Source organism: Mus musculus, chromosome 5 (assembly GCF_000001635.26).
Source record: "Mus musculus strain C57BL/6J chromosome 5, GRCm38.p6 C57BL/6J".
In the NCBI taxonomy this organism is placed as follows: Eukaryota; Metazoa; Chordata; class Mammalia; order Rodentia; family Muridae; genus Mus; species Mus musculus.
In genome coordinates this window covers 24,339,016-24,355,155 of record NC_000071.6, presented here as the reverse complement: position 1 = coordinate 24,355,155, position 16,140 = coordinate 24,339,016, and the positions used below count along the sequence as shown (strand labels likewise).

The following is a 16,140-nucleotide window of genomic DNA, read 5'->3' as shown; positions in this document are numbered from 1 at the left end:
AACCTTTATTGGCTATGTAAGTGTGTGCATTTCAGCTGCTACTACAGTTCTTTTGGTGGGTGCAGACTAAAGAGCAACCTTAGAATGATGGTTTCACCTGTACACTTGTTTAGTTCTCTGATCCAGTCTCCATACCTTGGTTCATGTTCCTTCCACTGGCAACACGTCTTCCCTGCCCACTTCAGCTTTCAAGGATCTACTCCAAAGCCTTTTCCCCTCCACTCTCCTCCAGTAGAAACGAACCTGGACCTCACAATCCCATTGTTAGACTACAGTTAAGTCTGCCCACCACCTCTCTCAGATACCACTAGACTGTGAAGCCCTGGAGGAGGGAGACTGGCTTAGCCCTCTTGTCCCCCGCCCCCCAGCATCTGGTACAAGGCATAGAATATGGAAGGTCCCCAGGAAACATTCATTGGAATGGCTGGTAGCAGTAGAATGGGAAGCCAGTCTCCTGAACAGCAGGAGACTTTACCCACGTTCTGTGCCAAGGAGTCAGGAGAGTATGCCTTTAAGGGTAAGTATCAGGTCAGTAGGAAAAGACCTTGGAATGGGCTGGAGCATAACAGAGCCAGGGTGTCTGGCTTCGTGATATAGGCTTGAAGTGCCCCCATCCTCTGTTGGTTAACCTCCCTCCTTCTCCTCCCTCTCACTTTTCTTCCTCTCAATAGGTCCTAAGTACCTGTTCCTGGGGTGAGGAGTGGGGGGCAGATTGCCCCTTGCTTGTCTCCTCTAACTCCAGTTCATATCCAAAACCACCACTATTCTGAAAACCCAGTTTTACAGAAAAAGTTCCCTATAATTTCCAAAATTCATTTGCTGTTGAAATGGGGGAATGCTGTTGTTCTTCCTCCCCTGGGGTTTCCAAAGCATCCATCCTCCATCAACTGTCTGTCAGTTCCCGTCTGTTTGTGTCACTGACTCTCCTGGGTCTGGTTTTAGCTGTGTATCTCTGCTGGCCTGGTCCTCTGGGGACTCCAGCAAGGGTAGCTTCCATTTCTTTCCTTCTCGTGGAGGTCCTCTTCTCCCCAGGCTGAGCAGGAGCAGAGCAGGGTGGGTAGGAGGTCCTCCGCAGACTTTTCTCCCTAAACATCTCTTTCTGGGAGCTCAGGCAGCCTCTCCCTTCCCTCCATCACAGGCAGGGTGGGGGAGAGCTCTGCTGTGGGATGACCCTTGGGGCCTGCTGTGGGGGTGGGGCAGAGTGTGGTTGCTCTGGAGATTAGGTTTGTCTGCACCTGGAATTGGGAGGTTGGGACAAGATAGACCAGAGGGTCTTCTATATAAGGTGGTCTCTTAATGCCTGGTACCAGAACCCCAGAAATGCCTTGAGGAGAGCTTGTCTGCAAGCCAGCCTTCAGGAACCCTCTGAGCTTCCTAAGAAGTAAGAATCTGCCATTGGCTTTGACACACACCTTTCTCTAAGTGTTGCTTGTTGCTGCTGCTGGTGGTAGTGGTGTGTGTGTGTGTGTGTGTGTGTGTGTGTGTGTGTGTGTGTGTAGGAGAGAGGAGAGAGAGAGCTTTCTTTAGCAAGCAAGCAGCTCTTAGGAGAGTTACTGTGTATCTGGTTTCTCCTTTTACTGGCAGATAATGGGCCTCGGTGACCTTGTGTTTTCCCTCTGGGATAGTAAGACCAAAAGACTTCCTCAGCAAGTGGCTCCCAGTGGTAAGGACTGCTGGCCAGTCAGACGAGGAGTCCCCTCCTTTTGGGACCAATCTTTCCTGAAGCCTCGGTCTAGAAGGAGGCCATAGAGGTTTCTTCCTTTGGATCTTGCTCTCCGTGCCCACTCTCACTTTTTCTCACTTTCAGTCCCCAGGCTTAGAAAGGAGGACTCTTCACTCACACAGGCCGGGTGTTCCGGGGCCAGAGCAGCCATGAGCCCAGAGGCGCTGAGGCCTCTCAGGCTAAGTTACAAGTTGGGCATCCTGTGTGTATGAGGAAGACGCTGTTGGTGGAAAGGGTCTGAGGGATGACTGTGCAGGCAGGAGTCTCTGGACTTTTTTAGCATCAGCTGGTGGAGCCACCTCCTTCTCTCCCACCGGCTGCCTCCCTGAGTCACTGCCCACCCACTAGCAAATAAAAAAGAGTGTCACCTCCTGGCCAGGGGCCCTGTTTGGCCTTAGTGTTTTCAGGATTTTGCTCCTGGAGTAAGAGTAAGGTAAGAGTCTGGCTGGCGTGGTCTCATGGCGACCTTTCTTGCGCCGTCCGTCGCCCCCTCTCCCCCATCCAATGAAGGTTCCCGCTGGTGACAAGACCCAGCCCCTTGCTGCAAGGACAGAGGCAGCTGCAAGCCCTCAGGAACCCCCACATGGCCCCATCCATCTAGACAGGCCTCTGATCCGGGTTGCAGGCAGGGGAGGGGATTCAAGGCCGCCTCAACTCCAGCTGCCTGGCTCCTCCCCACAGCAGGCCTGCTCAGCTGTCAACACTCGCCTCTCGGCCTTGCCCTGCCCCAGGCGTCGCTGAGCTGCTCAAATCAAGGACACCTCAGCCGCCCGAAGCCCCCTACTCAGGCCCCAACAGGCGGTGGGCAGGCAGTGGGCAGGCGGCTGGTGGACACCCTGCCTGCCCTTGAGCATCCTCAGACCTCTTTGCCTAAATAAGGGAGCTGCTGCTGGAGCGAGCCAGCTGGCAGGGGGAGGGGCCCAAGGCAAGGCCAGGGTTTTCCGAGGGGGCTGGGCCGCCCGGGCCGCCTCGGGGGGCCCCAAGCCCTCCTATTGGGCCTATGAGGTTCCTTCAGCAGAGGGAGGGAAGGCCTCTAGCTCACGGGGATCCCCTGGCTGGGACCTCGCACTCAAGGAAGGGCCTCGCTTTGCTCTTACAGCTAAAAGGCCGCAACTGCTGTCGGTCTCTTTGTACGTGTCATCCATGGAGAGATTCGAATAACCACCGAGAGGTTATAACTCCCTGGAGACAGGGGAGGCGTGCCTCTCTTACGGCTCACCCACCCTTGTCTCAAAATTTTACAGCTTCCACATTCCCTGTTCTTCCCATTTTCTGGCTGTCCCCTGGTCCTAGGGCGGCTCATCTCAGAGCCTAGGCCTCACTCAACCCCGTCACCCACAGCACATTCCGACATCGAGCTGTGGGTACTCAGCCTGCCCTAGGCGCAGCAGGGAAGCAGGAGATAAAGGGTTGGTCCTGTCCCCATCAAATCGGGTTTCTCAGTCCTGAGTCTGGGAGGGGGCGATATGCCCTTCTCCCTGGTCACCTCCAAACCGACCATCGCACCTGTCCTCACCGTTCCCCTACTTAAAGGTCCCTTCCCCCTCTCGGCGGAGCGCGAGTCCCGGGGGCGCGGTAGCGGAGCGAGGGGTTGGGACTCCGGGAGCGCTCGGCGCGGCTCAGCCAATAAGAAGGGCGGGCGCTCGGGGTGGCGGGGAGAGGGCGGTGCTGCCGGCGCGCGGCGACAGGAGGGGGCCGGGAGGCGGGGGCCGGAGCCGGAGGGGCGCGCGCCGCATTAACCCTTCAGCCGCCGGACCAAGCCGCAGGCGCTGCCCGAGCCGCGGGCGCTGGAGCGGCTGTCGGCGCGGCGGCGGCGGGCAGGCGTGAGCCGGGAGCCCGGCGCTGGAGCGGGCGGAGCGCGGCGCGGGGACGAGGTGCAGCCGGGCCCGTGGCACCACCAGCCCGGGTCGACAGACAGGTGTGCCGGCGCCGCAGCTCCAGCAGCTTCAGGCCCGGCCCAGGGTCCGGAGCCGGCAGCCACTAAGCAGAGCGGGAATCCCGCGCCCTCGGTCCAGTTCCGGCCCCGCCCGCACTCAGCTTGGCCGCGGGGTGCGGAGACCACGGCCCGGCCAGGCCACCCGAAGCCTAGTGCTGGGCCGGGCCGGGCCAGGGTGGGTGGGGGCCCGCCCGGCCCGCCCATGGGCTCAGGATGCCGGTGCGGAGGGGCCACGTCGCGCCGCAGAACACCTTCCTCGACACCATCATCCGCAAGTTTGAGGGCCAGAGTGAGTGGGGGAGGGGGCAAGGCGGGGAGGGGGTCTGGGGGGGTGGGTCCAGTTCTGCTGAGTGTGGCTGGGGGGGCGTGCCCGGGCCGTGTGCAGTGCAAAAATGTGAGTCAGTAGGGGCTGGTGGGCCCTGAGACTTACGCCAGGAGCCAAGGGGACAAGGCTTGGTGCCAGGGACCACTGGCATAGGACCAAGGGGCCTAGTGTTGCAGCTAGGGGTCGGAGAGTGAGTATGACACCAGGAATGTGCAGGAAAGGGAGGTGGGATGAGATGTGTAGGTGTTTCCAACTCTAAATGTCCAGAGTTGATGAGATTGTGTGTGTGTGCTGTCCTAAGACTGTTTATGACCTAAGCTGTTGGTCCCTAAAAGTACACTGCGCGTTCCAGTCTTGGCTGTGTTGTATGTGACAGACTAAAACTAGAGGTGTAGGATTAGTGACCAAATCTGCTCTTGAGTGTGTGACAAGTATATGGTCAAATCCCTGTGTCACTAATGAATTCGAGTCTGCATGGGCCGTGGAGAGGCGTCTCCGGCAAGTCCCCAAGATTGTGGGCCCTGTGCTGAGAGGCTGCTGCACACCTGAAGCTGGCTTTGGGGCGAACAGGCTGGCCATGGAGTTCCAGTGTGGTGGACTTTCCTGCTGGGGATGGTACCCCAAGCCCCTTTGGGTTTGGGTGACTACAACTCCCCTTATTCGGACCTGGCAAGGGAGACTTCCAGAAATGTGTCCTAGGCTAGGTGAATGTTTGGTGTTGGTGTGCCTGTCCTCAAGGCTGCATGTGCCACAGAGTGTGTGACTGCAAAGGGCCCCTGGAGCAGGAGGGTGACATTCCTTGCCTGTGACCCTGTGCACACAGGACAATGTGTGCTTTACTGTGTTGGGAGGGAGGGCTCAGTTGGATGGGCAGCATTGTCCCTAGACAGAGAACAGGATGATCCCGAAGAGGTGGTGCAGGCCTAAGGGCAGGGGGCAGGCCCTTGCTCGGGCTTTCTTTTCCTACCAGTTAGGTAGGCAGGGGCAGAATCTGAGAAGATCTTGGACTGGGTCCTAGAGGCTTGGCTTCTGGCCCCGCCTCTGCCACTGACTGCCAGATGACCTTGAGTGACTCTTCCTACTCAAAGCCTCAGTTTCCACATTTGTGAACAAGGTGATAAACTACAGGGCTTGTGAGGTCTCGCCAGGATCTGTATTTTAGGCCTTCAGTCAAGTGGTGGGGTAGAGTGGGACTTGCCTTCAAAGGAACTTTGTTCTCTTCTCCTAGTCTGGGGGGGGGGGGCTCACTTTTCTCCTGTGGGTGGTGGGTACTCTGGACACCTTAGGCTCAGTAGGAGTGGAGACAGAGTTAGAAGGCCTTTTCATAGGACAAGAAACTCGGACCTGGGGTTGATGCTTGCTTGGGAGTTCCAAAAGGCCTTGGGAACTGACCTAAAGATGACCCAACGCTCAAAAGTAACTTCTTGGAGGGCAGAAGTTGGGAGGCTGGAACCTGGTAGGCTGGCCTTGCTGCAGGGAGCCCTGCTGTAGCCAGCTGCCTGGGGTTTGCAGGACTGTGCAGGGCTGCAGCCTGAAGACTGCATAGCGAGGAGGGAAGGAAACAGGTTCAACTTCAATTGCACACCCCAGCTTTAAAGGCCAAAGTGGACAGACAGAGTTTCTGTTTATAGAAGGTACCTATCCCTCGAACTCTGATACAAAAGTGAGATGCCCTGAGGCTGCCCGACTTGCTGTTCATCCACTTGCCTGGCCTTTAGCTCAAGTGTGGAGTGGATGAGCCAAGTCTAGCTGAAGTGGGTCTATTGGACTCCATTTGATGGGGTCACCAAGGAAAGCTTCATATCCCTAGAGGTGGTAATCTTTCCCAGGTCTGGTTTCCACAAGTGGGCTGGTGTCTTGGCCTGACCTCTGGGTTTGTGAAGCTGCAGGTAGTTTTCCTTCTATAAACAGTTTTCTGTATGACCTTGAACTTGTGCCTGTGACCCCCAGCTGTCCTTCTGCCAGACGAGATTCAAAAGCTGGATTCACTGTGAATGAGCTGCTAGACTGGGGCGTTGAGATGAACTTCTCTTGAGCCCCAGTTTCTTCATCCATAAAATGACTATACTAACAGCTACCTTGCTGCGTTGTCTAAGTCTGCAAGTTCACGCCCTCATCCTCTGGTTTACCTATTCCTCAGCTTCTGGCTGCCTGTGGGTAGGATTCGGAAATCATAGTGGCCGTGATGGGAGGGAGTCTAACGGTATTCGAGGGACTGATTTTCTAGGAAGAGTTCCTTATCAAGAGGAAGAAGCCAGAGGAGCTGGTGCAAAGGGGAGGCTGGCCGCCATCTCCTGTCCTTCCCAGGCTCCCTTTCCAGGCTGTGTTTATCCCTCCGCCGCGGCTGCTGACACGCGTTGCTGACACCCGCCCAGGCCGGCCTTGGTCGCTGGCTCTCTGCCACGCAGCCAGCCGGCGGGCCAGGGGGTAGGGGGCGTGTCGCGAGGACGCGCCCCGTGGAGGCACCTGTGTCACTGCACAGCTGCGTTCAGCCGGGGTTGGGCACACCTCCCTGGTGCGGGGGAGTGTCGGACGGCACTGTGTGACGAGCGAATGTGGGGAAGGGTCGGGAGCCCCCAAAACTAGCGTCCCCGCTCACGTGCGTCTTCATCCCCCCCCCCCCCCCGCAGGCCGCAAGTTCATCATCGCTAACGCGCGCGTAGAGAACTGCGCTGTCATCTACTGCAACGACGGCTTCTGCGAACTGTGTGGCTACTCGCGGGCCGAGGTGATGCAGCGGCCCTGCACCTGCGATTTCCTGCATGGGCCGCGCACGCAGCGCCGTGCCGCCGCGCAGATCGCGCAGGCCCTGCTGGGCGCAGAGGAGCGCAAAGTGGAGATCGCCTTCTACCGGAAAGATGGTAGGCGGGGCCGGGGCGTGGCTGTGGCGAGGGGCCGGGCCTCCAGAGAAGGAGCGTGGATGCGGGGTGGAGGTGCATTGGGGTGGGATCTGTAGTTGCTGGAGGCTGGCGAACCTTGCGAGTCCCTTGGGGGCGGAACCCTCCAGGCATGGGCGTGGCCCGATGTCTAGGAACCGGTGTGGCCTTAGTGTCAACTCTGGTGGGTGGGCGTTCCGAATGGCCTTGGAGGTACTAAGGCTGAGGGGGCCTGGCATCTCTCAGTACTTTACTCCTTGGCAGGTGTCATTATGTTGAGCTTGGTAGGCTGACATTTGACTAAGCCGGGATGGTAGGTATGGGCGTGGATAGTGGTAATAGGGCAAGGTGGGGCCTGGCGCTGGCTCTGGGTCTTAGTCACAGGATTCTAGCTACCTGAAGGGCATCCTGTGCCAGGTGACTTTCTGGAAGAAATGGAGTGCGGGGCAGAAGGATTGTATCTGCTGCCATCTTCTGCCTTCCTCTCTCTGCGTTCAACGACACCTCTTCCCGTAACTTAAGTTACCTTTGTCTGGTCTGCAGAACACTCTGCCCCTCCCCTCAACTCCCTGCTAGCCAGGTGTCTCTGCTCAGCCACCACCTCCCAAGCCAGCTGCTCTGGGCTTCCGGAGAGCAAAGTGGAGAGTGGATAAACACACTGGGTGGGTGGAGCTGTTCTTTCACTAGGCCTGTGCGCCTGGGTGGGTTCTGCTCAGGGAGGTCAGTGAGGTGGTGAGGTAGTGGGTAGTGGAGGGCTCGGAAGGGGCTCCAGATATTCACCAATGAGCTTCCTTCCCTACATCCCTGGAACCCAGCTCTTGAACATAGATCTGCCTACAGGAAAAACAAAGTTCCTGCTCTCAGGGAGCCAGTTGCCTAGCCACAGTGAGCACACCCTGCCTCTTGCTGTGGCAAAAGGACCCTGCAAGCTACAGGCCTCTGATGTGCATGCTCCAGGGTGGTTTCCTTAAGGGGCTTCCTTTGCAGGTGTGTAGTCTGTGATGTCTTTGGACAACATTCAGAGGATCTGCACTACCAGTGGCCCTTTGTTTGAGAGTTTGCCTGCACAAATTGCAGTTCTGGCTTGCAGGCAGGTAGAGGATAAAGTGGTGGGAAGCTCACAGGGCTGTGTGACCTTGTGCAATTCTCACAGCATCCCCAATGTTGTTAGGGTCCAACAACATAAAATAGTATGCAAAAGCAAAGAGCATTTATTCTGCAGAAACTTCTAGCATGGGGTCAACTGTCATCAAAAGTAAAGACTTGAGGGACTCATGGGCCCCCTTTTATGCAAGGCTAAGGGAATTTTCTAAAGGGTTAGGTAACCTCTAATATGATTGCTAGGGCCAAATCAGTGCCATTAGTACAATTTTGCCTGGCTATTGTGTTAGTGTCTCTGTATTTGTTGAAACCTTAAAGGATCTCAGAAAGCAGCCTAGTTGTGGCCTTGTTATCCCCTCTAGCCAGGTGTCCCGGGAGCTGACTCAGTTTCAGACTTATCCTCCTTAAGTCAGGGTTGTCACTGATCAGTGACCCATTGTCGATGGCTTCCTCTGAAGAGCCCAGTTGGCTTGCTGGGAAATTGAAATTTTATTCCCAGGGTTTTTGGACCTCTCAGTATTGCCTTTTATCACCTAAGGAGGATGAAACTAAAGCTTAAAGAAATTAAGAATGTTCCTTGAGCCACGTCGATTGAAAGCCTCAGTACTTGGAGTGGAGTTCATGTCTGACCAGAGCCATGCTCTGTTCTGCTCTGTGTCATGCATTGATAAGGACACCAGAGAACTCGACTAAGGAGGCTATCTGTGCTTCACACAAACACCATCTTAAGTTTCCAGTGCACAGGTGTGTACGTGCATATGCACACATAACTACTGGGGTCACGTGTCGTGTGGAATCTTCCACCAGCCAAATTGGTTGATTTCCACAGTTTTGTTTCAGTGCTTGCTCGGGATCTTGGGATGCTGGGGTTCCTTTTTTCTTCTTCTTCAGGACTGAGGCTCAAGGCCAGAGCTGTGTGTGATGGAGTGAGTGCTACCGCACATGTGTTTGGCAGTCAGAAGACATTTCATGGAGTTGGTTTTCTCCCTCAGCCTTTCCATGGGTTCCAGGGATGAAAGTCAGGTCGTCAGGCTTGTGTGGGAAACACCTTTACCTGCCGATCCATCTTGCTAGTGCTTGTATGTGCTCTCTCTCTCTCCTCTTTCATTTATTATTATTATTTTGGCAGGGTTTCATACTACGCAGATATAACTTGCTTTGACTCAATGTGATCTGCCAGCCTCTGTGCCCCAAGTGCTGGGACTCAAGGTGTGCACCACTGCATCTGCACCTAAATTTCTTTGTTTTGAGACAGTAGCTCACTAAGTTGTCCAGGTTGGCCTTGATCTCACTCCATAACCTAGGTGGGCCTTGAACTTTTCCAGCCTCCAAAGTAGCTGAGATGATAACCCTGCATCACTAGGTTCACGGGTACGGAGCTTCTGAGAAAATGCTCCTGTGCAGTGTCTTCCCCCAGTGAGCACACTCCAATCCCGTGGTGGGTACTGTTTGTGTTTGTGGATTTGGCATCAGAGAGGTTGGACTGATTTTGCCTTTGGCGGTAGCATGGGTGTAGCCTTCTCACGTAGTGTGGGTCTTTTTGGCTCTTGCTGCCTCCTTTGGGAGAGTCCTGAGAAAGCACTGTTGTGGAATCTTGGGGAATTTCGAGGACCCTCTATTTGGTAGAGAAGCTGTGTGGTGGAGGTCCTGTTACCAGTCTATCTGTGAAGAGAATGGACCTATAATCCAGACCCCTATGCAAGCCTAAACTTCGTGCCTTCTCCAGGTTACTGCTCCAAATGGGGCCGTGACCTAGGAAACCCTATGCTAGCTGCTGTCTCCTGCCTCTTCTCACCTATTTTCCATGGGGTTCAGATAACTCCCACGGACAACAGGTTGGCCTAGCACCTGGGGCCCCACTTACCTTGCCATTCTAGGCTGAGGGCAATGCAGACAGATTCTTCAGCCTCTCTGTCCTTTGCTTTGTGACACAAAGTTCCTCATGTCATCTTTGTTGCCTGACCTGGGCTGCCTCTGTCTCTGTCTCTGTCTCTGTCTCTGTGTGTGTTGATGTGTGGAACATGTAGAGATTCAGAGAAGAAATGTGCTAATGTCATCTCCTGGTTTTGTCCAAACCTTTTCTAGGGTGTCTGCTGCCTGGGCCAGCCCTGGTAGAGTAGGTTCTTGGGCTGTAGCTCCAGGGAGGAAGAGCGGCTGAGGAGGAGGCAGGGCCTTTTGCTGGCAGGCGCCTCTAAGGACAGCTGTGCTGTGTCGGAGCCTCTAACCCAGCTCTGTGCAGTCTCAGGCTCTGGAGCCAGACAGCCCCATTATTTAGTTGCCGGGGCTGCTGGGAGGAAGGAAAGCTAGACTGGGGGAGTGTGGGTGGAGGAGGAGACAGAGTGTGCCCAGTTCACTGGCCGTGTGATGATGCCCCTTAAGACAGACCGAGGACCAGAATGGAACTGGGAACAGCAGAACCCTGTAGTGCAGGCCTGGCAGGATGCGACATTTCTGTGAAGGGACCGCAGACAGCAGGTGCTGGCTGCGTACACACCTTGCCCTCCACTGCCTGCCGTGGTGGGGGTGGGGGAGATCTAGCTCTTCCTCTTCCTGGTCCCGCTATTGTCGCTATTGTCTTTGCTCTTTGTCCCCACCTCCCTGCTGCCTCCCTTCCTGCCTGCTGTGCCCCCCTCCTCTTGGCAGCTCTTGCTCCCCACACTCAGGCCTCCCTGCCTTTGTCTCAGACCTGCCTGCCTGCTTCTGTCCCTTCCATTTTTGCCTCCTTCTCCTTTTGTCTTTCTTCTGATCCTTCAGCATCCTGGAACCAAATTTTTGCTTCTTTCTGTGTCTCCTGTATGCTGTCTACTCACCCCCCCCGTCCCCCAGGCCTTTGTCTCAAAGGCTTATCTGTCTTACCATACTTCTAACTGTCCTGGCCCTGTCTCTCTGTCCCTGTGTCCCCAGGAGCCTGTGTGTGGGTGGAGATGAGGTTGTCTCTAGAGAAGAATCTATTGGCTTCTCCACTCCAGCTGTAGGCCAGTTGCCATGGCAACAAGGTCAGAGGGTCCCCACTGCTACAGCTGATGCTGTGGCTTGGGGGGAGGGGTTGGGACCTTCGGTCCAGACCAGCTCCCCAGTGTGTTGTGTCTCCACATTTGCTCTGTGCTGTACCCTGACTCACACCCTGGTCTTTCAGGTGCTCAGGCTGACCCTGGTGGTACCAGCCTCCAATTTCTGGGCATTTCATCACCCTTTACAACCCAGGCCATTAGATCTGATCTTCTCTCTTCTCTGCCTTCCCTGCTCACTTAAGTCGGAGGTCCTGCTCTGCCCCTGCTGTGGCTCTCTCCTATCAGACAGATCCCAGTCATGTGTCCTCTGAGAAGGTGAAAAGATGCTTTCTCTGAAGGGGGAGGTTTTGAGGTGGAAGGCAGAGGTCAGAGGTCAGAGGTTGGTTGCCTAGCTGTTTCTGTGCTCTGTTCATGGGAAGCAGCCTGGAGCCTTCCTAAAAGAAGCCAAGGCCTTAAACTTAGGGCTTTTCCATGGGGCCAAAGCAATTGGAGTGCTTATCCCCCAACCCCTTTTATTTCTGTAATCCTAGCTAGGTAGACCAGGCTGGCCTTGCTAAGATTAAAGGTGTGTTCCCTTCTGGGGAGCATAGATAGCCCTGTTTTTCTGGTCAGGATCTGGTATAGTCTGGAGCCTGGGGCAGGTGGTAGCTTCTGGCAGGGCCTGCCTCCAGCTGTCTATCTGTCTGTCTGTCTCTGCTAAGGACTTTTCTCCTAGCTTCCCTGTGGTGGGCTGCTGAGGGCTTCCTGTCCATGAGGGTAGAGAGGTGCTGTTTCCTCAGAGGCCCTAGGCCTGGACAGTGTCAGGAGGGTGCCTCCTGCTCCTGTGTGTGGTGTCTCCGAAGCCCCAGAGGAACTATGTAAATATTTGTGCAGAGCTGTCGGTGGAAGCAGAGTTGACAGTGGCCTTGGGCTCTGGGGAGGGGGACTGGAACAGCAGGAGGGCTTGCTTGCTAGGTGGTGGAGGTGGGTGAGCTGGGGTGGCTTCCGTGCCCCGAGATCCCAGAGCTCCCAGGAACTTACTTAGCCTCCCCGAGGGTGCCGACCACCTGTCCTAGAGAACACACTGGCCAGAGATTGACATTCCCCTCTAAAACCTGCCTCCCACCTGTGTGCAGGCAAGAGAGCAGAGGTCGCTGGCCCCCATGGGTGAGGGACTGAGACGTGACTCTGTGACATGCAGGGAGCTCTGAGTCACAGTCTGAGGAGGAGCTCAGGAGGGTCCCAGTGGCGCTGACACCCCTTGTCCTCAGCTGGCCTGGAGCTACCCAGCAGGCTGGGCAGCACTCTGCCTTTACCTGTCCCTGCCTCAGTTTGGCTCTGGATGAGTTTGCAGTCCTCATCTTCCCCCTAGGCGGAGTGGCTTGGTTTTGGTTTTCTTTTGTTTTCCGTTTTCATATCTACATTGTACGTTGTAGGAGCTCGGTATCTGCATGTTTTTGTTAAATGAATGGACAAACGGGGCAGCACTGTGTAGCTGAGCCTTATTCTTGGCATTAGATGACTGGGGGGCGGTTTCTAACTTGATTATGGACTGGGAGGCCTTGGGAAAATCATTTCTTATCTCTGGGCCTCAGTGTCCCATCCTGTGAAAACCTTGGGATGATAGAACATTAGGGTGGAAGAGGGGGCGAGGGGCCAGAGCGTAGCTCGGTGCCCTCCTGTTCTGTTGAGTGTGGGAGGCATCACACAGTGCAGGGAATGTACTCGGCCCCATAGCTTCTTCACTCAGAGGAGGTGAGAGGAGGCCGGAGAGGGAACAAAGCTTTGGCAGAGCCAGCTGGGAGCTGGCAGCTCTTGGTAGCACTTATGTAGACTCAGGTGACGTGACTTTACAGTGTGTAAATGCTGGTCCTTGTAGCCTCTTGTGGATAAAATTTCTTAGTCATTTTCTGGAAGGGAAACTCTTGCTTGTGGAGGCTAAGGGACATACCTAGCAGGTGGGGACCCAAACTGGCCCTCGGGCTCAGTTGTCTCTACTCTAGAACCCTGTGTGGACCACCTTGCACCTCTGTTTCTGGGGTGTGATGAGTTCAGGCCTCAGGAGGTCTGGGTTTGGCTGGAATCTGAAGGCTTTGGTGGCCCTTGTTTCTGAAGTGGATCAGATCACTTGTCCCCTGCATGGTGGGTGGAGAGCATTCCCCAAACAAGTACCAACACAGCAGCGTGCCATGTAGGGGCCGTCTGATTGCCACTTGGCAGGCAGTACCCCATGGTCCCAGTTAAGACTACAGGGAGTAAGGTTGTCTGTTGTATGGTCCTTGCACCCTGGCCTGTCTTTTTTCTCTCTAGGTTTCTGTTGGCTCAGCCCCTCAAGTCAACGAGGCCCCAGTACTTAAGCTATTGTTTCATTTTCTTGCCTGCCTTTTCTTTTTCTCTCACCTCTCAGTTCTGTGCACTCCTTACAGGCAGCCATTCAAATGCACTCCCTATGAATATGCTTTCCACATATGTTCTTGCAAATGTGTATTTTGACTGGGTAGATGCATATGGATTTAATGTATGCAAATGGTATTGTGCTGTGTATTGTATCCTGGCATTCACAGGAGCATGACTGTATGTGCATGTGGGCTAGCTGCCAGTGAGTATCCAGGCTGTGGTTTCCCATCTTGGAGCATGTATCTATCTACCTGTTTTACTTGCTCCTGTCCCAGTGAAGGACTGCAGATAGTCTCCACCTCTCTGTCACCAGAGAAAATGACACATTGAACATTATCTGACCCAGGCCTTTCCAGACTCCTGTGAGAGTGTCTGTGGCCTGAATAGCCTGGGAGTGAAATTGCTGGATCACAGGATATGGGGTTCTTAGCTAACTGTAGCCCTACTGTGCACCTGTAGTCTGCCTCCTGAGTGGAGACTCTCAAGCTCTCCCACCTCTGCCACATGCAACATCATCTCCCTTTCTAATGTTTGCCAGTCTTATGGGCTTGCTGCTTCAGTTTGAGTTTCTTTGACGTATTGTAAGTCAGAGCATCTCTTTCAGGCTTGTTAGCCACGTGGGCTTTCATTCCTGCCAATGGTGAGAGTTCATCCTTTGCTTGTCTTCCTGTGAGACTGCTCTTTTTTGATCCTGTAGCTTTCCAGGGGTTGCTTGTGTACAGTAGAAATACAAATGAGTACAGTATGCATTCTGGATGTCAATTTCTTGTGGAAATTGTGAATACCTTTCTCTCTTCTCTCTGCTTGGTTAATAAAACAAAGATTCTTAGTTTTGATGCAGACGAATCATTGACTTTGAAGTTGCACTGGAGACCCTTTCCTATGCACAGGCCTGCCTCTTCCCTGACTCCCTGGCTCGTCTTCCTCAGTTGGATGTTGGATCCACTGAGCCCTCCTTGGATGCAGTGTCAAGTAAGGATCAAGTTTTATTTTTTTCCATGTAAGGAGCCAACTTTCCCAACACATCTAGTCTGTTTTTTTCCATTGCTTTGTGGGGCACCTTTAGCATAGGTTACTGCTTAACTGTGTAACCATGGGTCTGCCTCTGAACATTGCATTCTGCCCCAAATGTCTGTCAGTGTGCCTATCAGGACTGTAAGACAACGACAAGCACAAAGCATCATGCTTACTTACCGTGTCTCAGTAATGGAAAGGTGAATTCTTCCATTTCTTCTTCTTTTTTTTTAATTTAAAAGATGGTTTGTTTACTTATTTACTAGATAAGATCTTACACTGTAGCTTGGGACTCACCATGTGTGCAGCTGCCCAGGCTTGTCTTGAACTGTGGTAACGCTCCTGTCCCAGCCTCCCAGGGGCTGCGATAACAGCCATACCTGGCTTTCCCTCTTCTTCCTTCTAGCGTCATTTGTTTATGTTCTTGAGTCAGTATTGAAGTAGCTTAGGCTGGCTTGGAGCTCATTATCCTGCTGCTTCTTCTGCATGTTCAGATAGCAGGTGTGCACCATGTGCCAGCTTCGCCAAAGCCTTTGTCAGAATTAGGTTTGCTTTTCATTCAGAAGAATGGACAGCTTTATAAGTTTCAGTAAGATGCTGGGCCATCTCTACAGGCATCTCATTCCCATAGATCTTATTGCTCGGAGGTTTGTTCTCTCGCCTGTGTGTTCTTGATCGTCCCAGCTACTCCACAGTCATTGTTATTGAGGAAGAGGTTTTGTGACTGGGGAGATACTCAGTGGATACAGTGCTTGATGGGAAAGTGTGAGGACCCGAGTCTGAATCCTCAGAGCCCATGTGAAAGCTGGGCACAGTAGGTAGGACTGTAATCATATACTACCAGATAAAATGGAAGGTGGGGTCGGGAATCCTGGGAAGCTCATGGGCCGATAGCCTGGTGTGTGCAGAGGCAAAACAATGCCATATGGATATCATGGCACATGTGCCATACAGATGCATGCAGGCACACACAAACATGCACAGGGATAAGGAAACAGACATTTGATTTATGTGATCATGCATGTCATGGTGATTGTTTGAGGCTAGAAGACAGCTTTGGGGAGTTGCCTCTCTTTCTACTGCTGGTTCTGGGAAGCAAACACAGCTCCTCATGTTTGCCCAGCTAGTGGTTGTACCCACTGAGCCACTTTGCTGACCCTTCCCTGTTTTCTGAAGCCTCACACTCTCACTATGAAGCCATTGCTGACTTTGAGTGCTAGGGCCACAAGTGTGGGCCACTATGCTGGTACTGTCTTGTTTTCTGACTCTACTTTCTAATTGTTTGAAGCTGTGTTTTGTGGGCTGGTCTTTCTGGTGGAGCTCTCGTCTCAGTTCTTGGTGTTTACCTGGTGACTTTGTGGGTTCTCTGAGGAGACAACTCTGTACCCTGAAAATAATGCCAGTTTTTGTGTTTGCATCATGGTCGTATATCTCCATTCTTGCATGTGCCATCAGGGAACTTAACTGACAAATTTGCTGTGGGTGTTTCACAGTGTCCTATTGGAGAGTAAGCCATGGGGAATTGTCCTCTTGAGTTAATTACCAGAGGGTTGTGCCTGCTTAGAGACTGACGGCAGAGCCTTATTGCATGCGGCCTCTCTAGGCCCTGCTGTGTTCATGTTTGGGAGCCAAGGTGGAGGACAGTTACAGGACCTTACAGAATCCAGGAAGATGGTAGGGACCACAGGATTGAGTCTCTAGTGACTACCGAGAGCTCTGTGTCCCTGCTGCTCTGTGACAGCTGCAAACACAGGGATCAGGGTCACGGGGAAGGGGGA

General features: G+C 53.9%; 1 protein-coding gene across 6 annotated transcripts in view; it reads left to right on the top strand.

Moving 5' to 3' along the window:
* Positions 1-3,471: 3,471 nt before the first annotated feature.
* Kcnh2 (potassium voltage-gated channel, subfamily H (eag-related), member 2) overlaps positions 3,472-16,140 on the top strand; it is a 32,096-nt gene continuing 19,427 nt past the window's right edge. Inside the window, exons 1-2 of one of the 6 annotated variants that reach the window (XR_389740.4) lie at positions 3,472-3,948; positions 6,615-6,845. Coding sequence is in view for 5 of the 6 variants with exons in the window: in XM_006535633.3 (XP_006535696.1) it covers positions 3,873-3,948; positions 6,615-6,845 (307 nt within the window). In the remaining variant the exon portion in view is untranslated. Of the gene's footprint in view, positions 3,949-6,348; positions 6,500-6,614; positions 6,846-11,255; positions 11,288-14,189; positions 14,321-16,140 lie in introns of those variants that run through there. The other 5 variants (XM_006535633.3, XM_006535634.4, NM_013569.2 and 2 more) reach the window with 5 other exon arrangements.